The sequence below is a fragment of the Nannospalax galili genome, unplaced genomic scaffold (assembly GCF_000622305.1).
Source record: "Nannospalax galili isolate Female #2095 unplaced genomic scaffold, S.galili_v1.0 scaffold385, whole genome shotgun sequence".
Lineage (NCBI taxonomy): Eukaryota > Metazoa > Chordata > Mammalia > Rodentia > Spalacidae > Nannospalax > Nannospalax galili.
This window is the reverse complement of record NW_008354956.1, coordinates 1,715,174-1,743,015: the sequence shown is the minus strand read 5'-3', so window position 1 is coordinate 1,743,015 and position 27,842 is coordinate 1,715,174. Positions and strand designations below refer to the sequence as shown.

The following is a 27,842-nucleotide window of genomic DNA, read 5'->3' as shown; positions in this document are numbered from 1 at the left end:
ATGGGCACCGCAGGTAAGGCTGTGTCCCGGTATGGGGAGACTGTGCTGGGCTCCCGGGCGTGGGGTGCGCTCACTCCCTGTGGATCTGCAGACTGCTCTGGGAAGCGGCAGCTCCAGGAGCGGCACAGCGGGTCCGCAGACTTCTCTGGGAAGCTGTGGCTCTGGGAGCGGCGGCTGCTTCGGGTCCCGCGTGTCTGGTGTTGGCGACAGCTGGTGGCTGCCGCAACTTCTCTGATGCTGAGAGCTTGCTCTGCTACTGGAGCATTGTCCAGCCGGAATCCCGTCTCTATTCCACCCATGTACTCTTCCTCAGGATGCGAGGCTCCTGGCCACTGAACCACGCAGGGAAGGAACAGCGAAAGCTAGTGTGTCCGTGGGTTGGTAACGGAGAGTGCTGCCCTCCGAGGGGATTAGGTCGCCGGTACACAAGACTCAAGGCTCGGCTCAGTCGGTGCTTACAGCTTTATTCTCTCTGGGACCCAATCTCCCACTGTTAAGAGAAGGCTAGGATATTTTATACCATGGGGGTAGTGGTAAAAGCTTTGGCTGTTAGATGCTTTGTGAGACATTCTATTTACATGTGGAAGTGGATTTCTGCCACACTGCTAGACTGCTGGCTGCCTGGAAAAATCACACAGGAAGGCATGGTCTGCTTAGAGCCAGAGGCCATGTTTATGTCAGGGCATTTGTGGCGGCCACTTCAAAGGGAGAGTCAGGAAAGATGTCAGAAAAGCACCCCGCTATGAAAGGAGCCCGCAGCACATTAATCCCGAGCTGCATGAGCTGTCCGGTGTGAAGGGACTTCCACTTTGCATAACAGAGGTCTCGGCATGGGCGCCGCAGGTAAGGCTGTGTCCCGGGACTGGTGCTCGGCCTATGCTCAGCGCCAACAGCACCCAGAAAGACGCAGTGGTGGCTGCCAGTCGCCCGGGGAGGAGTGGCCACACAGGACTTAATCTTTCTTGTCTGGTGGCTCCCGGCTCCATGGAGAAAGTGCCACCTCAATGCTAAGCCTCCACAGCAGGGCTGAGGTCATACAGGGGTTAATCTTTTTGCCTGCCTCCATCAAGGGGGAGGCAAGGAACAGAGTTGTGGGCTGTGGCCCTGCAGAGGGGACCATTTTGCACACTGGCTGGCCTGCCAGAGGAAGGCGATTTTCCCCAGGCCCAGGGAGGCCTAAGAGGATCTGGTCTCTTCCATTTAGAGACCATCAAGCAGAGTGGCTTTGTCTGTGGGTGAGTCCCCACTTGAGCAGAGCTTGGCAGCTCTGCCTGTAGACTGGCTGGACAGGCTGTGCCTAGGCTGGGCTTGGCTTAAGCAGAGGTGGGGCCGGCTCTCACTGAAGTAGCACCGCTTCTTCCCCTGAGGGTGGACCATGGTTGGGACCCGATGGTACCTGAGCAAAAGATCGAATATGTTCTCTTTTTCTACTAGTAATCTGTATAATTGAAAAACACAAAATCCTCCCCTATCCCTGAAAAACTTCGTGACAGCCAGCAACTCTTAGTCACCCTCTTCAAGGTGGTGGAAAAGCAGGACTGGTTTAGGTTAGAGAGGGGCCCCTGGCCGGTGCAGGTGGAGCTCAGGCCGGAGGAGCCAGGCTGTACTGTTCCCTCCCGCCCGGGCAGGAAATGCTTTTCCCCTCTGAGAGACCTGACCAAGGTAAGGGGGATCTGGACAACTTTCGTCAGGTCCTTTTAGGGGGAATAAAGGTAACTACTAGTGAGGCGATTCAAACCTCAAAAAATATCTGCTGGGGTCCTGGAGCTTCTTAGAGAGGCTTATCTGGATACTCCAGAAAACCAGCAGGCTATATTTGCTTTGTTGGCCCCAGATATTAGAAAGGGTTACAGAAACTAAGTGTTCAAGGACATAAATAGGTCATAGTTATTAAAAATTACGAAGTTAACCAGGAGAATGATAACAGCTTTCAAAAAGATAGATGACAGAAAACCTAGAGGAGGAAACTAAAGGCAACAACAACAAAAGACTAAAAAGAGACACTAAAAGAATAAAGGCCACCGCATCTTTTGGGGAAACAAAGGCAAGTCTTTCTGTATGCTCAGATCTGACCCTTGTCTAAAAAATATCTCCTGGACTACAACAAACTGTTAACAAAGATACCGAGCCTCCGAGGTTTTTACAGGACCTGTAACAACTGTTCCCTAATGTATGGACCGAGAATAGCCCCACCCCCCAGGTCTGACAAGTAAGGGAATTCCTGGGGGGCAGTTGGCTATTGTTGTCTATGGATTTTTGGATTTACTGAAGTAGCAAAATCTCTGTATACCAGCCTTAAAGAGAACCAACTCCTAGAATGGGTTGAGACAAAACAAGGAGCCTTATTCTCTCCCAGATGTTACCAAGCCATTCCACTTGTTTGTGGATGAGGCCCAGGACATTGCCAAAGGAGTTCTAACCCAAACCTTGGAGCCATCAAAACAGCCTATAGTCTCCCTGTCTACTAGATCCTGTATCGGTTGGATGGCCAACATAAGCTGCCTTGGGGTAAGAACTTCCCTTAACCACTCCTCACTCAGTTGAAGCCTTCCTGAAGAGAACTGCCGAGAGATGGATTTCAAATGCCCTGAGGACTCATTACCAGGCACTCTTTGTAGATCAACCCTGAATAAGGTTTTAGAGGACCTTGACCCTCAACCCAGTAAGCCTGCTTCCAGATGAGGACCCAGAGGAACCCCTGTATGACTGCACCAAAGAGAATGACCTGATCTAATCTACTGGACCAGATTTGATTGATATCCCACTGCCAGAGGCAAATGAGCTACTACATGGATAGAAGCAGCTTCATTCAGAATGATATCAGGTATCCTGGGGCTACAATCCAATGGACAAAGGACAGAGCCATCACCGTGTATATCACCAGCTGGTATACTTTTGCCATTACTCATGTGCACGGGGCACTGTATCAGAGGAGAGGGCTCCTTCCGAAAGACTCCTCAGAGGCACAAGGAAAAAGGGTAGTGGATCTGGCCTCTTGGAAGGTGGCCCTAGAGCCAGTGAGACCCCTCTGGGACCTGGTCACATTGCCAGAACCAAGCCTGCCCTGCAAGGCTGTCTACATACCAGAGTTAAAAAACAAAACAAAACATGAATAAGATTCCCTGGCTAGACTACCAAAGGCTGCATATGCCCAGGCACACTTAAAAAAAAGAAGTGCCTGAGGAAATACATGTCCATGGCACCACCCCAGGGAACAATGGGAACTGGACTTTACTAAAATTAAACCACCTATCTTCAGGTATAAGTATCTTTCGGTTTTCATAGACATATTTTCTGGATAAATGGAAGCTTATCCCACCTGAACTGAGATAGCCTCCATAATGACAAGGAAACTGCTCCAAAAACTAGTTCCTACGTTTGGATTGCCCTTCAACTTGGGGTCCTACAAAGGCCTGGCCTTGACGGCCAGAATCTCTCAAAATTTGACAAAGGCATTAAATATCAATTGGAAGTTACACTATGTCTGTAGGCTACGGAGTTCAGGACAGGTAGAAGGAACAAACAACCCTAAAGGAAATCCTAACTGGATTGGTTATAATAACAGACGAAGTTTGGGCCAACCTCCTTCCCTTTGCCCTACTCAGAGCTAGGTGTGCTCCGTACCAGGAAGGATACCAATCACTCCCTTCTCAAGTCATTACAGGCCCTGCAACAGGCCCAAAGGGCCATCTACCAGACAGTCCGAGGAGCTGGTCTCCAGTCTGCCTCAGAACCATCCACAAGTTCCAGCCCAGTAACTTGGCATGGATCCGGAGAGTCCCAGCTCAGACTCTGGAACCATCTTCAAAGGGCCTGTATCCTGTGATCCTTACTACACCTACAGCAGTGAAAGTGGCCAGGATCTCCTCATGGACCCATCACACTCAGTTAAAGAAAACTACAAAAGAAACTGGAAAATGGACAGTCACTCGGACCTCCAACCCTTTAAAGATAAGACGGACAGGAGTACCCTGATTGTGACAACTGTACTTTGGCTTCTTTTTCTCCCAGGGGAATTGCCCAGGAAAACTGGAAATGGGAAAGTCCTTGCAACTGTGACTATTGGAAAATAGTCCCAGTTACCCCTACCCAAAACCCTAAAACAGGCCTAAATGTACATCCTGTAACCAGTTTTGAGGGTCCAGGAGGAGGGAGCCTCTGACTGGTCCACATTGTCCCTCAGGTACAAAGCCAGGTAGACGCTAACAAAAATGCTGTCACGAAATCACAGAGGCTTAGGTTTTGTCTTTATAAAACAAGGAGGCCTTTATATAACTTTAAGAAAGACCTGCTGCTTCTATACAAATCAGTCTAAAATTATCAGGCAGTCTTTATTTTCCTGGTCTCCATGGCTTACTGCCCTGCTCATGGCCTTAGCTAGGCTCTAGTTCTCCTACTCATGGCCCTGACAGTCAGACCTTGTCTGATCAATTGCCTGATTAGCTATATTAGACAACAAGTAAATACAGTAAAAATCATGGTTCTAAGAGAACAATATAATCTAGATGAGTCTAAGATTTGACTCATGCCCATAAAACCAGTGGGGAATGTAATAGGGCACCTTCTTGACCATAGCTATGCCATGTTGGTGGGCCATAGCCAATGGTTTGACTGGATGGTCAGGGACTTGGAAGGAGCATGGCTAGAAAATTGGTGAGAAAGACATTTGGGGAAGAAGTATGTGGATAGAGCTCTCCAAATGGGCAAAGGATGTGAAAATACTTGTGTCTCATGTAAATACTCATCAAAAGGTGATTTCACCAGAGGAGGAGTTCAATAATCAAGTAGATCGGATGACCCTTTCTGTGGACAGTCAGCCTATTTCTCCAGCTATCCCCATCATGCTCAGTGGGCCCATGAACAAAGTGGCCATGGTGGCAGAGATGGAGGCTATGCATGGGCTCAACAGCATGGACTCCCCCCTCACAAAAGCTGACCTGGCTACAGCTGCTGCGGAGTGTCAGATCTGGAGACCACATTGAGCCCCCGATATGGCACTATTCCCCAGGGTGACCAGCCAGCAACCTGGTGACAGGTTGACTACAGTGGATCACTTCCATCATGGAGGGAACAATGCTTTGTCCTTACAAGAATAGACACTTGGGGCTGGAGAGATGACTCAGTGGTTAAGAACACTGACTGTTCTTGCAGAAGACCTGGATTCGAATCCCAACACCCACATGGCAGCTAACAACTGTCCGTAACTCCAGTTCCAGGGGATCCGACAACCTGTTCTGTCCTCCTCAGCATTGCAAAACACAGGTGCACTTACCTACATGCAGGCACAACACTCATACACATAAAATAAAATAATAAATAAAATATTAAAAAATAATAAAATTAAGAAAAAAAATAGACACTTATTCTGGTTATGGATTTGCCTTTCCTGCATGTAATGCTTCTGCCAAAACTACCATCCAGGGACTTACAGAATGCCTTATCCACCGTCATGGTATTCTGCACAGCTCGCTTCTGACCAGGGAATTCACTTCACAGCCAGAGATATGCAACAGTGGGCCCATATGGAATCCACTGGTCTTACCATGTTCCCCACCATCCTGAAGCAGCTGGCTTGATAGAGCGATGGAATGGCCTCTTAAAACACAGTTACAGTGCCAATTAGGTGGCAATAGCCTGGAGGGCTGGGGCAGGGTCCTCCAGAAGGCAGTATATGCTTTGAATCAACATCCAATATATGGTACTGTTTTTCCTCTAGCCAGGATTCACGGATCCAGGAATCGAGGGGTAGAAGTGGGAATGATTCCACACACTATCACTCCTAGTGACCCACTAGGAAAATTTTTGCTTCCTGTATCCTCGACATTGCTTCTGTTGGTTTAGAAGTTTTGGTTCCAGAGCGGGGAGTGCTTCTGCCAGGAGACAAAACAGACATTCCCTTGAACTGGAAGATAAGACTTCCCCCTGGCCACTTTGGGCTTCTGATGTCCTCAAGTTAACAGGCTAAAAAAGGAATAACAATATTAGGAGGGGTGATTGATCTAGACTACCAGGGGGAAATTGGACCGTTTCTCCACAAAGGAGGTAAGGAAGATTATGTCTGGAAGGCAGGAGATTCCTTAGGGTGACTTCTGGTGTTATCATGTGCTGTGATTAAGGTCAATGGGAAACTGCAACAACCCAATCCAGAGAGGACAAAAAATGGCCCAGACCCTTCAGGGATGAAAGTATGGGTCACTCCTCCAGGGAAAGAGCCAAGACCTGCAGAGGTGCTTGCTGATGGTGGAGGAAATACAGAATGGGTAGTAGAGGAAGGTAGTTATAAATAATCAACTCAGGCCACATGACCAGTTGCAAAGATGTGGATATATGTATTCATTGTACTGACTAATACAGAGGCAGGAGGATCTCTGTGAGTTCAAGGCCAGCCTGGTCTACATAGAGAGTTCCAGGCCAACTGGGGCTACAGGGAGACCCTGTCTCATAAAGACTTTTTAAAAAAAACCAAAAAAATGTACTAGCCACTTGTAACATGGGAGGCCAAGGATAGGCCACCTGCTAACAAAGTGTGTCTCTTATTTCTATTTATTTACTTATTTGTATGTGTTGGTGTATGCATGTGTGTGCATGTGTGTGTGTGTGCGTGTGTAGGCTGGAAGCTGACTCTGAAGTCTTCCTCACTTGCTGTCCCCCTCGTTGTCTCTCTTGAACCCAGATCTGATACAGGCTAGTCTAGTTAGCAAGCTTGCTCCAGCAATCCCTTCTCCTCCTGCTAGAATTACAGGTGACCACCACACCCACCCAGCACATATGTGGGTGCTGGATGTATTGGATAGCTTTAGTTGTCAACTTGACACACCTGCATTGAAGGAGCCTCAATTGAGGAATTTTCCCCATTGGACTAGCCTGTGGCTATGTCTGTGGGGCATCTTCTTGATTGTTGAGTGATGTGGGAGGGTCGAGCCCATTGTGAGCTGTGCCACCCCTGGGCAGGTGGGCCTGTGTTGTATAGGAAAGCAGGCTGAGCATGGGCTGGGGAACAAGCTGCTAAGCAGTGTTCCTCCATGGCCTGTGCTTCAGCGCCTGCCTCCAAGTTCCTGCCCTGAGTTCCTACTTGGGCTCCCTCAGTGATGAACTGTGACTCAGGAGATGTAAAACAAACCCTTTCCTCCCCAAGTTGGTATTGGTCAGTGTTTGGTTATAGTGATCGAAGGCAAACTAGATCACTAGGGATCCCAACCCAGGTCCTTAAACTTATACTTGCTCAACAAGCACGTTACCTGCTAAGCCGTCTCCCCAGCCCCTTTCCTGTAGGAGTGGTCTGGGGGCCAAGAAGAAACAACTGGGCGGTGTATGAGTGGGCTTCCGGTTAAAAGACTCGGATGAGATGAGCAGTCCATGCTTATTACTGGATGCGGGGGAAATGATCATGTGGTGAAGGAGAGGCAGTTAGGGCCCTGGGAGGGAAACCCAAAGTCTGTGAGAGGGATGACTTATAAATGGACATAATCTGGACTAATGACTCTTAATTAACCCCAGAAAAACCATGTGCTCTTGTGTCTTGTGACCTGGGCACCTGATTTTGTTTCCTTGGCAATCTCAATTTGGTACTCCACCCAAAAAGATAATCAGTATGGGTATGTTTGAGATTTGAGGTTTAGCATTAGACATAGAAAGCCCTGATAGCAGACTCACCTGTATTTACTCCAGGAAGTAAAGATTAGGAAGGGTGTGTAGAATGAATAGTCTAGAACTAGGGATGAAAAGATAAGTGTGGTGGTATGTTAAGATTAAGTATGGATCCAAGCTTGTGCTTTGTCAATTAAAGCTAGAGATTTTGTTTCGAATGAAATCTGGATGGGGCCTGACTCAAGGAGACAGTTCCAGAAACAGAGTTCCAACAGCACAGTTCCAGGAAACAGTTCCAAGAGAAGTCTGGGGGAGCAAGTGTCCTCAGAATTCAGGGCCCCCTTTTTTTTATCTTTCTTTCTTTCTTTCTTTCTTTCTTTCTTTCTTTCTTTCTTTCTTTCTTTCTTTCTTTTTTGTTGTTGTTGTTGTTGTTGTTTTGAGACAGGGTCTCCCTGTAATTCCAGCTGGCCTGGAACTTGCTATGTAGACCAGGCTGGCCTTGAACTCACAGAGCTCTTCCTGCCTCTGTCTCCTGAACAGTGGGAATAAAGGTGTCACCACCACACCCAGCTGGGCCTGCTCTGAAGAACTAAATTTTAAGGCTGGGCATGGTGGCTCACGCCTTTAATCCCAGCACTGGGGATGCAGAGGCAGGCAGATCTCCGAGTTTGAGGCCAGCCTGGTCTCCTTAATGAATCCAGGCCAGCTGCAACTATAGGGAGACCTTGTCTCAAAAAGACCCCTCCCCCCCAAAAAAAACCTAAATTTAAAATCTGGGCTTGGCGGTATATGACTTTAATACCAGCATTCCAGAGGCTTTTTTGTCATGCTTTTTGTTCAGGTAGTTTCATTTTATTTTTCAAAAATATTACGTTTAGCCGGGCGTGGTGGTGCACGCCTTTAATCCCAGCACTCAGGAGGCGAGGCGGAGGCAGAGGCAGGCAGATCTCTGTGAGTTCAAGGCCAGCCTCATCTACATAGTGAGTTCCAGGACAGCTGGTGCTACAGGGAGATCCTGTCTCAAAAAGACCAAAAAAAAATATGTTTATTATTTATATTTTATGTTTATGAGTGTGTTGTCTGAGTGTATGTAAGTGCACTTGTGTTGTGCAGTGCTCGAAGAGGTCAGAAGAGGATGTTGGATCTGCTGGAACTGGAGTTACAGACAGTTGTTAACTGCCAGGTGGGTGCTGGGAACTGAACCAAGGTCCTCTGCAAGAGCAGCCAGTGGTCATCTTCGATGAGCCATCTCTCTAGCCCCTTTTCAGATCATTGTAATGTTTCCATAGTAACACCAGCACTGCCTGAGGATAGGGGTTGGCTTTGCATTTTGTTGATAAATTGATGGAAGAAGTGAGTGGGCTATGTGTGACATGATGTTACTGGAAACATGGGAATAGAACATTATGAGAAACTAACCTGAGGCAGCACCCACATCTGTGCACACATACATGCGCCCAAACTCAATGGGATGCACATGTGGGTGCAGGTTATATGAATTTTGGAGATTTGAACTCAAGTCCTCATGTTCTTATTGCAAGCACTTTACCCACTGAGCCATCTCCCCAGCCCTGACTTTGCATTTTATAATTTACTTTGTTTTTATGTAGTTCTTGATTTGATTGGGTGGCTGGTTGGTTGGTTGGTTGGTTGGAGACATGGTCTTACTGTGTAGCACAGGCTAGCCTCCAATTCAAAATTCTACTGCCTCAGCTTCCCAAGTGGTTACATGTGGTCCAATTGATGTGCCCCACCACACCTGTCACTCTCTTGAGTAAACAAATAGTAGGCTCTTTGGTTCAGCTTTTCTTTCTTTGTTTCAACCAGTTCTTCTGACCAAGGCAATAGAGGACAGTTATAAGGCAAGGCAGGTCAGGGACCCATGGATGCATTAAGCACAGAGATGATGAGTGTTGTCCATGTGCATGGCCTTTGTACGGGTGCTGGGGAAGTAATGGCCTGCTGTGCTTGCAGCATTAGCAGGGGTGGCACATTGCAGACAACCACTCAGGTGACCTTGCTTCCTGGGTGTGATGGGAGCTCTGAAGTGAACATAAAGATGGCCCTCCTTCCTGAAGAAATGGGCCACTGGGATGGGGGGACAGGACCTTGGCGAGTGAGGCATTGCAGAGGGAACATGGACCAGGCACGTAGCTGAAATGCTTTCTTGGGTGGGATAGACCAGGGCAAACCCAGCAGGAGAAATTCTGGGAGCTGCAACTGGGCATGTGGAGTGTGAGGTGTCTTTGTCTTATGTTGCTTTAACGAAACAACAGAGGCAGGGCAATTCATAATGAATGGAATGTTTGGCTCATGATCCAGATAAGATTCCACTGCATTTGTGCAGGCCTTCATACTGTGTCAGGACAGGGCAACAGGGTTGCTATGGGACGGAGGGACAGAATGAGAGACAGGTAGCATGGGTCCACCAGTACACTTTACAACATAAAATTTAAAAAAAAAAAAAAAAAAGCCATTAGTCTCAGCACTGGGGAGGCTGAGGCAGGTGGAACTCACAGAGTTCCAGGCCAGTTGCAGCTATTTTTAAATGGTAATATAACCATGCCTTCATATTGAAAGTGAGTTTTTTTTTTTTTTTTTTTTTTTTTTTTTTTTTTAATGTTATGTGTATGTGACTAAGATTCTGTAGCTAAAATGGTTTTCCTGAATTGATTTAATTTAAAAATTAGGAGCTAGGGCTAGACAGATGGCTCAGTGGTTAAGAGCACTGGCCACTCTTGAAGAGGACCCTGGTTCAGTTCCCACTCCACACATGACAGCTATCAACTGTCCATAATTCCAGTTCCAGGGGATCTAATGCCCTCTTCTGACCTCTGCAGGTATTGCATGCTATGATGTACTTACATGCAAACAAAACACTCATTCACATAAAAAATAATTTTTTTTATAAGACGGGCATGGTGGCACATGCCTGTAGTCCCAGCACTGGGGAGGCAGAGGCAGGCGGGTCTCTGTGAGTTCAAGGCCAGCCTGGTCTACATAGTGAATTCCAGAACAGCTGAAGCTACAGGGAGACCCTGTCTCAAAAAGACAAAAAAAAAAAAAAAAAAAAAAAAAAAAAAACAAGGTGGATGGGGACTGAGGAATAATACCAGGTTGACCTCTGGTCTCCACATGCATGTGCACACTCAACACGTGCATTCATACTGCCACACACATCTTCCTTCTCACATGAACTAACAGGTATGAGCCAAGCGTGGTAGTGTAGACCTGTGATCTTAGTACTCAGGAGAGCCAGCCTGGGCCACATGAAACCAATTCCCAAAAAAACTATCATAAATAAAATAAATAGCCAGGTGTAGTTCACACCTTTAATCCCAGCACTTGGGAGGCAGAGGCAGGCCCATCTCTGTTTATTCAAGACCACCCTGGTCTACACAGTCTCAAAAAAAAAAAAAAAAAGACAAATAATAATAACATAAATTGGACAGGCAACTTACAATGCACATTTTAAAATATATGATATACCCTCTCTTGAATAATCATGTCAGGGATTAAATGAAAGCTAACATGCTTGTACATGCTTGTCACAGCTACACCAGAGGGTGAGGCAGGATAACTTGAACCTAAGAGCTGGAGACCAGCCTGGGCAACAGTGAGATCTGTCTCAAATGAATAAAGCCAAGTGTGGAAATGCAGACCTGTAGTCCCAGCACCTGGAAAGTGAAGGCAGGAGGACCACGGGCTTCATGAGACCAGATAAAAAGAGTAACAGAGCCTGGCCAGGCACACACCTTTAATTCCAACATGGATTTCAAGTCAATGCCTGAGCTACAGTGGGAGTTTCAGGGCAGTGGGTGACATAGACCATGTCTCTGAACTGCTAATGATAGTAGTAATTAAAAGTAAAACAAAGGCAGACATGGTGCTGCATGCCTGTGATCCCAGCAACTCAAGAGGCCAAGGTAGACAGGTTCAAGACCCGTCTAGTATGGTCTCCATGGTGAATTCTAGGTCAGCCAAAGCTAGAGAGACCATCTCAAAACAAAGCTCTATTGGAAGTGCATTTGGAAAGGAGCATACCAGGGTGTGCCCTCCATCCCACCCCACTGGATGGGTACCCATGATGCTGGAGCCCGTGAGGGTAAGCACCAGTTCCACATGCTCAAGGCTCACCCAGTGCTGAGTAGAGATGCAGCCAGGCAAAGAGAGCTCTGCTCCTGAAGCACCACTCCACTCTGAGCCCCCTTGAAGGGTATGCTGAGAACCTAGGATTGGAGCCTCCAGACCAACAACACAGATTGGCTGCCTGGAGTCTGGAGGAGGTACTCCTCAACTGGCCTTTCTTTGGAGTCGCCCCAACCCCAGCACAACTGGAACCTTCACTGTGCACTTTGGGAAGGTGAGGAAAGGGAGTTGGGGGCAGTGCCAGGGGAGGAGGACAGCCAGCCAGTCTGTGTGGTGACGTAAGGAGCTGCAGAGGAGCTAAGTATCTGGCCACTGAACCTTTACATGTGTGTTCTTTGCACTCAGGGAGCTGCTTGTGATCCACCAGGCCTGGCCTCCCATCCCAGGACCCTACAGGCTGCTTTCTGGAATCTTCTTTTGCTTTGAATGCCCTTGGAGCTGGGCGTAGGCCTGGTGCTGCAGGCCTATAATTCTGACTGCTCAAGAGACTGAGGCAGGAGGATTGGGAGTTAAAGGCTAGGCTAGGCTACATGAAACCCTAAGACCCCATCTCAAAAAAAAGTAAAATCTAGGCCGGGTGTGGTCGTGCACACCTTTAATCCTAGCACTGAGGAGGCAGAAGTAGGGGAATCTCTGAGTTCAAGGCCAGCCTGGTCTACATAGTGGGTTCCAGGCCAGCTGGGGCTACAGGGAAACCCTGTCTCAAAAAGACCAAAAAAAAAAAAAAAGTAAAACCTGAAAGGCATGGTGTGGCATCCTGTAATCCCAGTACTTGGGACGTGGAGCCACCAGGATCAGGAGTTGAAGGTCATCTTTGGCTACATAGGTTCAAGTCCAGTATGAGCTACATGAGAACCTATCTCAACAAATATACATATTGTATATGTAATAAAAATTAACAAGAATGCTGGGACACCAGGTGTGGCACACACCTTTAATCCCAGTGTTGTACCTCATCCACTGGACCCCAAAAAGACCACCGAGGACCCAACACACCAAAATGCAAAAGCAAAGGTTTATGGTTTATTCGTGCTTAAGCTCAGGCTCTCAGACCTCACCAACTCAACGGATCCATGCTGAGAGCCCAGAGTAAGGGAGAGTGGAGCCTTTTATAGGTTTTAAACAGAGAGGAGGGGGATACCGAAGATACATTTTGGTTGGTTCAAGGAGCCCGCACGCGCCAACATAATTTTAAACCGATTGGATGTATAAGATGCAGCCCTGGAAGTTTCTTATTGGTAGGTGCTATTCTCAGGGCTGTGGAATGTGCTGACTGTTACCTGTGGGGCCAGGAGTCTCTGTTTTTACCTTATAGGGCAGTTTTCTTCATGCCCGGCTTGCTTAATCTATAGTTTCCTGGAAGGGGGATGGGGAATAGCAGGCGGGGGTCAGGGCATGCCAGGGTATGTCTAGGCATATCTAAAGCAGCAGCCAAGCATTTTACAGAAGCTAAAAGAGCAATTAGTGGGGGGTCTGGAGGGATTGGGGAGTAGCGGGTGAATGAAGAGGGTCTCAGGGTTCTACACCAGCACTTGAGAGGCAGAGGCAGGTGGATCTCTGTGAGTTGGAGGGCAACCTGGTCATAGTGAGTTCCCTGCTAGCTGGAGCTACATAATGAGACTCTTGTCTCAAAAACGAAAGGGGGGGGGGGGACTGGGATGTAGCTCAGTGGTAAAGCACATATCTAGCATGCATGACACCCTGGGTTCTGTTTTAGAAGAAGCCCTCATCACCCCAGCAGGGACTATGTCCACCCTGGTGAGGCAAACCCCCATTCCACCATCTTGGTTTTGAACTTCTTGTCTCCCACTGTTATGCCTGGAGCAAGAAAGCATGGAGGGTGGGCTTGGCTGGGGTTGTGGAGCACACCTGACCCCTCTCTCCCCTGCAGTGTACCACTGGGTGGAGATGCGGACCAAAATGCGGATCATGGGCTTCCGGGGCACGGCCATCAAGCCGCTGAATGAGGAGGCAGCAGCTGAGCTGGGCGCAGAGTTGCTGGGTGAGGCCACCATCTTCATTGTGGGCGGAGGCTGCCTGGTCCTGGAGTACTGGCGCCACCAGACCTCGCAGCGCAACAAGGAAGAGGAGCAGCGAGCAGCCTGGGATGCGCTGCGGGACGAGGTGGGCCACCTGGCGCTGGCGGTGGAGGCGCTGCAGGCCCAGACACAGGCGACACCCACGCTGAGCGCCCTGGAGGAGCTGAGAGCCGAGCTACAGGATGTGCGCACCCAGATCTGCAAGGCACACTCCCCTCCCAAGCAGAGCCAGGCAGCATCTTCATCCAAAAAATAGCAGACTGTTGAAGGTGGACTTGTCTGTGGCCGCGTGCCGCAGTGTGGCCTTCTCCCCACACCACCCCACCGGGCCTGTGGTGGCCTAGTGGAAGCCACCAGGACCTTGATGAATTTGTGGCATTGGGTCAACCCCACCCCTGACAGAAGCGGGGCATCTCCCCCAGGAGTGCCCCAGCAAATGTGGAGTTTAGACAAAGCCCCTTCAACCTCTCACACTTGGGCAGCATTCAGTAGTGCTCAGCCCCCAACCCTGAACCATGTTTAACGTTCACGTCTCTAGACTTCATGTCTCTCCCACTGTTCTGGCAAAGGCAAAAATGGAACCAGAGCTTGAGCTAGATGGCCTTTTCATGTTACCCTGTGCCTTGTGTACCTGGTTAGACCAGGTCATCAGGCAAACATCCCTTCCTTTTGTTTGTGGGCACAGACCACGGTGAAACTCACCTTAGGTGAGCAGCAGCCCGGCACCTGTGCTTTCCTGTGGAGAGGGAGAACTGCAGCCCACCCACCCATCCTACCTCTTCCTCAGCTTGGCTTTTGTTTTTTCCTCTGAGGCCCCAAGGGGAATGTCCTTACAGAACTCCCCTCACCCCTCAATCTGTGTCACTGTCCCTGAGTCCCTCCCTCCCACACTGGAGACCGATCCAAATTGGTTCTAATTGGCACCACCTGCCTGTTCTTGGAGTCCAAGGACCTAATTTTAGATAGCACGATATTTCCTGTCCTTCTGTCCTTCCTCAGTGGCATTTTTCTGGCCTCTTGGCCCACGGGTTTAGATGCCCCCCCCATGCACTCCTGGTCCCCTCCTTTGTTTACACTGGACTAGGCTGCCAGTTGGTCCCACCGCCATTGCCCCGTCCCCAGGGCCACCATGAAACAGCACTGGGAGTGATGGCAGGAGACATGGGGAGCTGCTCTCCCACAGTCCTGGAAGCCAGGGGTGAGGCGGCACTCCCTTTCCTGTTCTGGGACTCCAGGTCTACTGGAATCCATCTTTGTCTTCCTGTGGCCTTCTCTTCTGTCTCTTACAAGGACACCTGTCCCTTATTGCGGGGCTCATCCTAAATCCAGGGTGACCACACTGCAAGATCCTGAATCTAATATCGCCAAAAAACCCTGTTCTAAATAGGGATGCAGTGACAGGTCCCAATGTGGAGTTGCACTATTGAGCTCCTTACCTGCTTCATCTGAACTAAGAGTCTGCTGGCCATCGGCCACTAAGTAGCCTTCACTTGGCTCTAGGACTAGGATCAGCACTGTGGCTCGGGACACTAGGGGCCAAGCAGTCACTGCCCCAGGTTCCTGATGGAAGGAGCTTCAGAGTAAGGAGACATTTTAAGGATGTATGAGCTGCATAAATCACACCTCCAAACTGGGCCCAGCATTCACTAAAAATACAGCAGGCTGGACGTGTTGGCATATACCAGTGATCCCAGCACACATGAGGCTAAGGCCTGAGTCAAAACTACAGAGTGAGACCCTGTCTCAAAAAAAAAAAAGCCAGATATGGTGGCACATGCCTTTAATCCGAGCACTCATGAAGCTGAGGCAGGTGGATCTCTGTGAGTTCAAGGCTAGACTGGTCTATATAGTGAGTTCTGGGCCATCTGGGGCTGCATAGTGAGACCCTGTCTCCCCAAAAAAACAAAAAAAGTTAAAGAATAAAGAAGAATCTGGTCTACATAGTTCCAGGCCAGCTGGGACTTCAGGGAGACCCTATCTCAAAAAGACTTAAAAAAGAAAACTTGGACAAAAAAAAAAAAAGAGCGTTTTGGCTGTGGTGGGAGAGGGCCAAGATTCATCATACAAGTCTTTCCCACATTGGGAAGCTAAGACCCAGGGGAGGAAAGCTGTAGGACTTGACAAGGTGCCATAGATCTGAAGAGACCTGATGGTCCCAAACACTCCCCAGAGTCCAGAAGCACTAGAAGTGGGGGGCAAGTCCCCTGTCAGAACAGCCCAGCTCCCCCCTAAAATCTCACTCATAGTGAGGAGGTTCATTTCACTCGGCCAATGTTGCTAGAGATAAGGGGGTTGGCTCTGCCCCTCACTTCCCCAAGGGGGTAAAAGTGACGAAGCTCCCCAAATAGAGAACCAAGAAGCAGCTTCTGAGACGGGTCTCTACTCCTTTGAGAAGAGGGAGACACTGCTATAGGGGAAGCTGAGGGGATGGGTGACATCAGGGGTGCTTTCAAATTTGAGAGTGGCTAAACTAGAATGCGGACATCAACAAAGGCCAGGGACAGATATAGCTGCGCCATGAGGGGAGGACGGGAGAAGCTCAGTGCCTAGTTTCCATGGTTACCTGTTTGGGGTCCAGTCTGGCTCTGACAGGTCAACAAGGCCAGCTCTGACTACCCCACCTTGCATCAGTCCGCAGTGGCCACCGAGCTGTGGTCAGTCATTGCCACAATAGAGCAGTTTCATTGCTCTGATAAGGTGTGTCCACCCTGATCTACGTGCTCTGTGGAGCCCCATGAGAATATTTTCTCTATTTGCTGGGTGAGGAAACTGAGGCACCAAGAAGGAACATCATCTGCTCAGGTCACCCAGAGGAGGAAGAGGCAGGATGTGAAGTCAGGTGGTCTGGGTCCCAGCCCCACCTCCGGAGCCTGCCACCCATCCTGACCCTGGTGGAGCCTTCCAGCAGCCCTGATGCATCTCAGCTTGCCTAGTCCTGTGTGCGGCCTCACTCACGTCAGTGACAGTGCGAGGGGAGGCAGTAAGATGGGGTGTGGGAAGATGCAGCAGAGGTGTATGATGCTGGGTTCCTACTGGCTGCAGTGTTACATATTTTCCTACGTGGGGTGAGGGGTGAGAATAAATATATGAGTGAAACTGGTGGTCTTCTAATTTATGCGGGGTGGGTGTGTTTCAACATGTCCAATGGGCCAGTGAGATGGAGCCTGACAACCTGATTTCCAGAATCTGCATGATGGAATGGGAGAACGAACTCCCACGGGTTGTCCTCTGACATCCTCATGTACCTTGTAGTGTGCAGACCTATACATACGCACACAGAGAAAGTGTAATTCAAAATTTCAAAAAAGCCAAACACCTGGGTGTAGTGGCACCTGCCTTTAATCCCAGAACTCAGGAGGCAGAAGCAAGTGGATCTTTATGAGTTTGAGGCCAGCCTGGTCTACATAGTTCCCAGGCCAGCTGGAGCTACAGGGAAATGGCTGCCAAAAAACAAAAAAAAAACCGAACTGATGGCTTGTGAAGGCCTGTAATCATTGCATGTGAAGATTTCCTGCTAAAGCTGGAACATCACTGCAAATTCAGTGCCGTCCTGGGCTACCTAACAAGACACTATCTAAGCCCCATACCGTACCTGGCATGGTGGCACATGCCTTTGTCTCAGCACTTGGGAGATGGCAGCAGGAGGATCAGGATTTTGAGGTTGTCTGCTACAAGGAATAAATGTAAAAGTTCACATTAACCTTAGAAAAGCTTTCCTTTGTTTCCCATTGGAGGAAGATTCACTGAGTTGTTCACTGTGTGCCCTATTCGTGCCAGGGGTTCTAGCTGAGCCCTGGACAGCCTCAAACTCAGCCTTACGGAGCTCACAACCCAATGAGGGACAACTGCACACAAGCTTGTTTTCTCAGTGACACCCACCCCATCCTTGACGGTGTGGAAAGATGGGGCTAGGCTGTACCTAGACCACCTATCCCCCCAGTTACTCCAGACCTAAGGATGTAACAAACAAAAGCCCATTTGTACCCGTTCACACAGCCTGGATGTATGTCAAGGACTGTCTTTTCCACCCCAGGCAGGCCCTGCTGTCCCTATGTCCCTTTCATTGTTGGGCTAGCTCTTGCTTGGAGAGATCAAGATGTCCTACAGTGCCAGGCACTGGAAGACAGAGGCAGGTAGATCTCTGTGAGATCGAGGCCAGCCTGGTCTACATAGCAAGTTTCAGGCCCTGTCTCAAAACAAAACAAAATTGTCCTAGAGGCACCTCAGGAGAGAATGATTTCATACAAACTCCAACCAGCTCTGCTGGCCCTGAGGCCATCCCTGGGCTGGCTGAGAGGACAGGCTGCTCATCCCCCGCCCGCTGGCCACATGTTCACTGAGTAGCCAGAGTGGCTAGTGTCCCTCCAGTGTCTGGGGATCAGTCAGGATCAAGACAAAGCCCCACCGTCCATTCAGTGGACATTCTAGTGCGGGAGTGAAGAACTAGGGTGGGTGAGATGCTCAGAAGGTAGAGCATTGGCCTAGCATGTCTGAAGCCCTAGGTTTTATCCCTAGTACTGCAAAAACTGGATGTGGTGGCACCCACCTGTCATCCCAGCCCTGGAAGTGGAGGCTGGAGAATCAGAAATTTGAGGTCACCTCTGCTACATAGTAAATTTGAGGCCAGCCAGGGCTACATGAGACCCTGTCTCAAAGACTTAAACTGGTGTCAGGATGACAAAGGCTTGTGAGTTGGGGAGTTCGGAAGTCTATCAGGAAGGAGGCAGAGTTGAGCTGAGCACTGAAGGTAGTCTCAAGAAAACAATGTTCTCAGCTCCCAAGACAAAACGCTGACTGGCCCACATCTATAATCCCATCAATCAGGAAACATCACAGGTTCAAGGGTGACTGCGCTAGCTACAGTGGGAGGCCCTGTCTCAAAAGCAAGCCACTAGAGTAGTGCAGGGGTCAGCAGATGAGGCGCCTAGTCTAAATCAATAAAGATTTATTGAAACCCAGCTATGCTCACTCATTTTTACTGTGTCACTAGCTGCTTCAGCAGGATTTTGAGTATTAGCAACTTGGAGCTGGCTCTTTACAGAAGAAGTTGACTGACCCCTGCAGTACCACAAGGGTAGAAGCATGGGTGAGGGGTGAGGACACAGTGGCCACTCTCTTGTCTCAACTGAAAACTCTGGAATAGAAGGTCACCCCAGCTCTAGAGCTCCACAGGGGAGCACTTGGGGCCTCAGTCTGCTGTGTAGGTCATTACAAACCTGCCCTTGCTGTTCTGATCCCCTCTCTCTACTCAGGACCAACAACCAGAGAAGGACCCAAGCTTCCATCACTATCCATGGAAGCTGCCAAAATAAATAATTTATCTGGATATGGTGGTATGTACCTTTAATCCACAGCACTGGGGAAACAGGTTGACAGATCTCTGTGAGTTCAAGGCCAGCCTGATCTGCATAGCAAATTCCAGGCCATCTGGGGCTTCAGGGAGTCCCTGTCTCAAAAATAGTAACAAAAAATAAAAACAGCAAACCAAAAAAATACCATAAAACCTAACAAACATGCTGAGTCTGCAGACACAATTAAAACAGGAGAATCACTTGCACCTGGGAGTTTCAAGCCAGCCTGAGCAACAGGGCAAGACCTTGCCTCAACCAAAAGAAAAGGAGCAGAAAGCTGATGGTATGTACCACATATAAGCCTTGTATGGGCAGGGGTTACCAGAGTCTAAGAATGGATTACAGCGCAGCACTTAACAGAATAAGAATGATTGAGGTAGGCATGGTGGCACTCGCCTTTAATCCCAGCACTTGGGAGGCAGAGGCAGGCAGTCTACATAGTGAGTTCCAGGTCTCAAAAAGACAAATAAATAATGATTGAACAGATAGTTGCCTTGGCCATGTGAGATGAACATTGTTTTGTTTTACTGGACTTCATACAGGAAGGCGTACAGAGCACCGAGTGGTGGCAATACCCATGAGCCCAGCACTTGGGATGCTGAGGCGGGAGGATCTCAAGTTCAAAGTCAGCCCGGGCTACATGGTGAGACCTCATCTCAAAAAAATAAAAAGGGAGCCAGGCGTGGTAGCACACGCCTTTAATCCCAGCACTTGGGAGGCAGAGGCAGGTGGATCTCCATGAGTTCAAGGCCAGCCTGGTCTACATAGTGAGTTCCAGGACAGCTGGGGCTACAGGGAGACGCTCTCAAAAAGACCAAAAAAATAAAAAGGGGCTAGAGAGATGGCTCAGTAGTTAAGAGCACTGACTGCTCTTGCAAAGGACCTGGGTTCAATTCCCAGCACCCACATGGCAGCTGACAACCGTCTGTAACTCCAGTTCCGGGGGATCTGACACCCTTTTCTGACCTCCATGGGCATTACACGGCACGGGTGCTCCTACCTACATGCAGGCATTACACTCATAGACATAAAAATAAAAAATAATATAAAAATGAAACAAGGCCACACTGGCCCCCACTTTAATTCCAGTTGAACTCTGAAATCAAGGCCAGCCTGGTCTACATAGCAAGTTCCAGGTCAGCCAGGGCTGCATAGTGAGACCCTGTCTCAAAACCAACAAAAAAGCAGTCTTAGAATCCCTTCCAAGCAGTGCCAGAGGGCAGACTTCATAAGGTGGAGAGGAGAGCAGAGCAGAGCAGCTGATTGGGGAGCCTCATACAACCCCCTTAACCACACTGTCAGACAGAAGCAAGCACAACTTCCTTACTACACTGACTCCAGTAGTCTGGAGTCCCTCGAGGTCTGTGTGGGGATCTTCATGCTTCTGTTTGAGTGTGGCCTTTAGCATGCATGACTCTCATGTCTGGTCTTGGGCCCTAGAGCAAAAAGCATTGGCCTCTGGGGCTGATGAGATGGCTCAGCAGGGAATGGTGCCTGTAGCCAAACCTGAGGGCTTGAGTTCAGTCTCTGGGATCCACACGGTAGAAGGAGAGAATCGACTCCTGCAAGTTGTCATCTGACCTCTACACATACATTGCAGCACACTTGTGCACAGGTACACACAATTTTTTTTAAAAAAAGGCCTTTATTAGGCCAGGCATGATGGCGCATGCCTTTAATCCCAGCACTCGGGAGGCAGAGGCAGGTGGATCTCTGTGAGTTCAGGCCAGCCTGGTCTACATAGTGAGTTCCAGGACAGCTGGAGCTACAGGGAGACCCTGTCTCAAAAAGACCAAAAAAAAAAAAAAAAATGACCTTTAGTAATTTTGAGGTTTTTAAATTTAAAAATTTTTATATTATGTGTATTGGGGCCAGAGGAGGATGTCAAAGCCCCTGGAACTGAAGTTACAGTTGTTAGCCTCCATGTGGGTGCTGGGAACTGAACTTGGGTCCTCTGCAACAGCAGCCGGTGCTCTTAACAACCTCCCCAATCCTCATTTTTTTGTTGTTGTTTTTGGTTTGGTTGGTTTTTTGGAGTTTTTTGTGGTCTTTTTGAGACAGGGTCTCCCTGTAGCCCCAGCCATCCTGGAACTCACTATGTAGACCAGGCTGGCCTTGAACTCAGAGAGATCTGCCTGCCTCTTGCCTCCCGAGTGCTGGGATTAAAAGCGTGCGCCACCACACCTGGCAGTCCTCATTATTTTATCAGTATGTATAGATAGATACACATGTGTGAAAATGGGATCACCCTACAAAGTGTCCTGTGTCCATTTTAAATTTTTTAAATTTTTGGCTTCTTTTGTTGTTGTTTTTGAGACAGGGTCTCCCTGTAGACCCACCTAACCTGGAAATCACTATGTAGACCAGGCTGGCTTTGGACTCACAGAGACCCACCTGCCTCTGCCTCCTGAGTGCTGGGATTAAAGGTGTGTGCCACAATGCTCAGAAATGTATTTTTCGTTTATGTGTATGGAAATTTTTGCCTGTGTATATTTAAGTGCACCGTGTGTGCAATGCCCATGAGGCCAGAAGAGGGTATATTGGATCACCTGGAACTAGAGTTATTGATGGTTGTTAGCTGCCATGTAGGTACTGGGAACAGCACCTGGGTCTGCTGCAAGAGCAGTCAGTGCTCTTTAACACTTCTCCCAGACAGCGTGTGCCACCACACGCTGGTTATGTTAAGGGGGCTGCAGCACGAGAGGCATGGAAGTCAGTGACAGAGCTCCATTCCAGTCATTTTTGTTTCATTTTTTTTTTCTATCCTGAGACAGGGTTTCACTATGTAGACCAGACTGGCTTCCAACCCTGCTATCCTGCCTTAAAAGTGCTCCAACAGACCCAGCTCCATCACACTCTAAACACTGTTTCCCAAATATTTCAACAACAACAAAAATCCAAGTCAATTTTGACACTGTCTCCTGGCAGTGTCAGATGTCACAGGTTGGGTGCACAGTCCCCAAATTGTCCCATTTTTGTTTGTGTTAAGACAAGGTCTTACCACATACCCCAGAATGGCTTTGAACTTGAGGAGACATAGCCAAAGATGACCCTGAACTTCTAATCCTCCCACCTTCCACTGAGTTGATGAACTTGCTTGTGAGACTCACAGAAACCAGGAAAGCACTCTAGCTTTCTGGCTCCTGGTAAGGGCTGTGACAGTTGGTGTAGGTGTGGCAAGGAACCCCACCTTGCCAGGTGCAGGAAGAGCTTCCTGGCTCGGTGGGGCGCTGGGCGCTTCTGTGGACCCTGGCCTGTGGGGGTTAAGTGCACCTCAGCCCATCTGCTCCATCTGCCAGGTCTTAGGTGGGAAGCCAGCTGAGCCTGTTGCTTCAGATTCTTCTGGGCCTTTCCTGTGCAGCATCCCTCCCCCTAGGGAGAGGGAGAAGGATCCTTCTAGAATGAGGAGAGTCTTGTGACCTACTCTTGCACAAGGAGAGGTGAGAGAATTTCCTTATGGCCTGCTAGAGGCACCAAGATTAGAGTCCTATGGCCTGCCTGGGGGAAGGGAAATTCTAGTGTCTAAAGCCAGCCTCCGGGAGAATTATAATCAGGAGCTGTGGAAAAGCAAGTTACTAGCCAGCTGTGTGGTGCACACCTGGCACTCCACTCAGCGCTTGAGAACTTGAGGCAGGAGGATTGCCCGGAGTTGCAAGAATCTGTCTCCAAAAATAAAATGAGGGCCCCTGCCAGCAAGATGACAGGTAAAGGTGCTGCCTTGGTGCTGCTACCAAGCCTGAGGACCTGAGCTGGAGCCCAGGAACCCACACAGAGGAAGGAAAACTGAACCGATGACTCCTACAAGTTATCCTCCGACTTCCACACACACAGGCTGTGGCATGCAAGTTCACAGACACACAGACACACACACACACACACACACACACACAGTAAAATGTAAGATAAATTTAAAATGAATAAATAAATAAAATGAGGGCCTGCAAGATGATTCAGCAGGTCAAGGCACTTGCCTCACAAAGCCTGATGACCCACCTTCAGTCCCCAAACCCATAGTGGAAGAAAAGAGTTGCCCTGACTTTCACATGTGTGCAGTTGCATATGTGGGCCACACATACATACACATCATACAAACATGCTAATAACGAATAAAGTTTTAAATGAAATGGGGTGGGAGAGATGGTTCAGCAGTTAAGGCATGTACCACTCTCCTAGAGGACCCAAGTTCAGGTCCCAGCACCCACATCAGGAGGCTCACAACTGCCTGTAACTCCAGCTCCAAGAGATCTGGAGCCTTTTGATTTATGTGGGTACCTGCACACAGGTGGCTTACATGAACACACACACACATATATATACATAAATATATACATATACACATAATGAAATAAAATGAATGAGAAGCCAGGCATGGTGGCAAATGCCTGTAATCATATGTACACATAAGTACATGCACACATACACTGAAGAAGGAAAGAAAGAGGGAAGAATCTGGGCATGGTGGTGCATGCCTTTAATCCAGCACTCGGGAGGCAGAAGCAGGTGGATCTCTGTGAGTTCGAGGCCAGCCTGGTCTACATAGCAAGTCAGGACAGCTGGGGCTACAGGGAGATCCTGTCTCAAAAAGACCAAAAAAAGAAAAAGGTAGGAAACAGCCAGGCATGGTGGTGCACGCCTTTAATCCTAGCACTCGGGAGGCAGAGGCAGGCAGATCTCTGTTAGTTCGAGGCCAGCCTGGTCTACATAGCGAGTTCCAGGACAGCTGGGGACACAGGGAGACCCTGTCTCAAAAAAAAAAAAAAAAAAAGTAGGAAACAGGCTGGAGAGTTGGCTCAACAGTTAAGAACACTGGTTGGTCTTGCAGAAGACCCAGGTTTGAATCCCAGCACCCACATGGCAGCTAACAACTATCCTTAACTCCAGTTCCAGGGGAATCCGATGCCCTCTTCTGACCTCCATGGCATTGCGTGACACGGGTGCACTCAGATACATGCAGGCAATACACTCATAAATTTTAAAAAATAATAAATAAAAGACAGGGTCTCCCTGTAGCCCCAGCTGATCTGGAACTCACTGTGTGGATGAGACTGGCCTTGAACTCGCAGAGATCCACCTGCCTCTGCCTCCCGGGTGCTGGAATTAAAGGCATGTACCACCACACCAGACAGAAAAATATGTTTTTTAATCCTGGCTTTCTCTCTGTCTGTCAGCAAGGTTCAGCTGACAAACAAGATACATAAAGATTAGAGATTCTTATGCAAAAATCTCAGTGTTAGTAGCAAAAACAATGAGTCCTTCTGTAAGAAACAGTATATTTTAATAAAATTAAATGGAGATCTTTAAAGGTTAAAAACATTCAATTTTATGACGTACAGGGTTTATACTAAGTTCAATATTGTATAACTGTATTAATTCGACTGTGAATCTAAAAGTTTATAGTAACTTTTGAAAAAGATGTATCCTCACTCTGGAAATTGTTACTGAATATGTTTAAAGCTGTAATGAAATGCTTCTTCTAATCACGTGGTTATTAAATAAAAATAAATTTAAAATTTTTTTATTTTGGGGCTGGAGAGATGGCTCAGCTGTTAAGAACACTGGTTGTTCTTGCAGAAGACCGGGGTTTGAATCCCAGCACCCACACGGCAGCTAACAACTGTCTGTAACTCCAGTTCCAGGGGATCCGACAGCCTCTTCTGACCCCCGAGGGCATTGCACAACATGGGTGCGCTTACATACATGCAGGCAATACGTGCATGCACATAAAAGCCATAAAATTTTAAAAGTTTAAAAAAAATTTATTTTTTGTGTATGAGTGTGCATATATGTAAGTGCACCCATGTCATGCAATGCCTGAAGAGGTCAAAAGAGGGTGTCAGAGCACCTGGAACTGGAGTTACAAGTGGTTGTTAGCCACCATGTGGGCTCTGAGATTCAAACCTGGGTCTTCTGCAAGAACAGCCAATGCTCTTAACTGCTGAGATATCTTTCCAACCAAATAAAAATTTTTTAAATTTTTTTTCATATTTTATTATTTTTATTTTATGTGTGTATTGCCTATGTGTAGGTAAGTGCACCCGTGTTGTGCAATGCCCATGGAGGACAGAAGAGGCTGTTGGATCCCCTGGAACTGGAGTTTCAGACAGTTGTTAGCTGCCATATGGGTGCTGGGATTCAAACCCGGGTCTTCTGCAAGAACAATCAGTGTTCTTAACTGCTGAGCCATCTCTCCAGCCCCCCAAATAAAATATTTTTTAGAAACACAAAAGAGGCTGGGAAGATGACTCAGTGGGTAAGAGGACTTGAGTTCAAATCCCCAGCACCTACAAATTTGACCATGGGGCCAGTGAGATGGCTGAATGGGTAAAGGTGCTTGCAACAAGCCTGATGACCTGAGTGCTGGGATTAAAGGTGTGCGCCACCACCCCTGGCTTCCAGAATCTTCTTAAGATTATTTTATTTTATTTTCGAGGCAGTCTCCCTGTAGCCCCAGTTGACCTGGAGCTCATTATGTAGACCAGGCTGGACTTGATCTCACAAAGATCCACCTGCCTCTGCTTCTGGAGTACTGGGACTAAAGGCATATGCCACCACCCATTTAGAGGTATTTTGATGTTATCCAAGGATAAATTAAAAAAGTATTTTTCTAATTTATCAGTATTTTTTGTGTATGAGTGTATTGCCTACATGCATGTAAGTGCACCCATGTTGTACAGTGCCCATGGAGGTCAGAATAGGGCGTTCAATCCCCTGGAACTAGAGTTATGGCCAGTGGTTAGCTGCCATGTGGGAACTGAACCCAGGTCTTCTGCAAGAGCAGCCAGTGCTCTTAACCACCGAGCCACTCTTCAGCCCCTATTCATTTTGAGACCAGGGACTCAGGATGGCCTGAACTCATTATATACCCAGGCTGGCCTCATTCTCCCAAAGTGCTGGGATCACAGCATCAGACAATACCATGCCTGGCCTAGGGGCCCTTTTTTTTTTGAAAAAGGGTCTCACTATGTAGCTCAGGGTGCCCTGATGCACTTGTTTCTGCCTCCAGAGTGCCGGATTAAAGGCCTGATCCTCTTGCTAACACTTCCTGGGTTCCTGGAGGTTGGGGGAGTGGATTTGGAGTTTTGGTTTTGGTGTTTTTTGTTTTGTTTTGTTTTTGTTTTTGAGACAGGGTCTCTCTGTAGTCTTAGTTGGCCTGGAACTCGCTATGTAGAACAGTCTGGCCTTGATGTCATCGAGATCTGCCTGCCTTTGACTCCTGAGTGCTTGGACCATAGGCCTGCGCCATCACACCGGCTCGGTGAATGGTTTAAAGGCTGTCCTGGGGTATTCCCAGCGTGGAGCTGGCCACTGTGATCCTTAGGGCCTGCAGTTTGGGCTCTGATCCCGAAGGTGTGGAGAGGCTGAGCGTGCAGGAGGCTCCTGTGGGAAAACAAACCCCGATCTTTCTCTCCCGCAGTATACCACTGGTTGGAGATGAGGACCAAGATGCGCATCATGGGCTTCCAACCAGAATCCATCAAGCCGCTGAATGAACATGCGGCGGCCGAGCTGGGCGCCAACCTGCTGGACGAGGCCATCATCTTCTTCAGCGCCGGCACCTGCCTGCTGCTGGAGTTCTGGCGCCAGCAGTCGACGAAGCGCCGCAAGAAGGTTGAGCGCGTAGCCTCCTGGAAGGCGCTGCGGGACGAGGTGGACCACCTGGAGCTGGCGCTCAAGGCCTGCAGACGCAGGTGGCGGCCGCCTTGCCACAGAGCGAGCTGGATCAGCTGCGGGCGGAGCTGCAAGACTTCAGCTCCCAGATCTGCGACGTGCACCCCCGACCCGAACCCCCTGTCTCCGAGTAGAGGCCGCAGGACCCTGGCCTTGGATAGGACTGTTGTCTGCGCTGGCCTGGGCCTTCCCTGAACTGCCCCAATATCTCTGTGCGGACCTGAACATATCCGGGTCTCTCTGCGGACCGAGGGATCCTAGGCAGGGAGTGGCGGGTTCCAATCAGGGGACACCCCGACTAACTTCAGTGGTTCCTTCCCCTGGGTCTCCTGTCTCCTCATCCCCCAACACTAGCGCCTGTGGATGCTGGAGAGGATGGGCGCAGCTGCTGCTCCCCCTCCCGCCCCTCTCCCCATGTGAGGCACAGACCCTCCGTCGCACTGGAACACCCCGCCTCTTACCCTTTGGTTCAGGCCATTATGAAAGCAAAGTCAGCGGTCCGGAGACTTCCTTTCATCTACCTCACTTTTCAGACGAGGCAAGGGGCGTGTCCTGCACATCTATCGCTCTGGTTCCTGCCTTTATAAAGCCCACCACAGTACCTCCACCCAGAAGCCGCCTCTACCCGAGTGGACCCAGGCCCTTCTGTGTAGTCTGCGGGACTGCCACTGTCTGGCCGGCCGGTGTCTTCTTGTGTAGTGTCTTAGGAAAGTTGGCTCTGAGCAGCAATGAGCCATTTGGCCTCCCAACCAGCCCCGTTTACCGGCCCCAAGTCTGGACTCAGACCTATGACTTCCTACCACCCCAGCCCTGCTAGCCCTGTAAAGTAGCCTTTTGTAGGGACTCCCCTGCTCCCTAATACATGGGCCAGTGTCACCTCCTCCTCCGAACCCCATCCAGACTTCTGTAGCCACTGAGGAACCGCCTTCCCTTCCTGTTTTTGGTCTGGCCTTTCAAAAGCCACTTACAATAAGGCAGGCAGGCCCACCTCCTGCCCAAATGGACCACTTCACTGGCTCTGTGACCTCTCCTACCCACGCCCTGCTAA

The 27,842-nt window shown here is 48.9% G+C and overlaps 1 protein-coding gene and 1 pseudogene across 1 annotated transcript in view; both read left to right on the top strand.

Annotated features, from left to right (window-relative positions):
* The window catches only part of LOC103749197 (optic atrophy 3 protein homolog), a 56,997-nt gene extending 41,465 nt beyond the window's left edge, over positions 1–15,532 (top strand). The window contains exon 2 of the mRNA XM_008852041.2: positions 13,628–15,532. Within this exon, the coding sequence (XP_008850263.1) occupies positions 13,628–14,031 (404 nt within the window). The 3' untranslated portion in view covers positions 14,032–15,532. The remainder of the gene's footprint in view (positions 1–13,627) is intronic.
* Positions 15,533–18,857: 3,325 nt separating this feature from the next.
* LOC103749243 lies at positions 18,858–26,928 on the top strand (annotated as a pseudogene).
* The last annotated feature ends 914 nt before the right edge of the window (positions 26,929–27,842 follow it).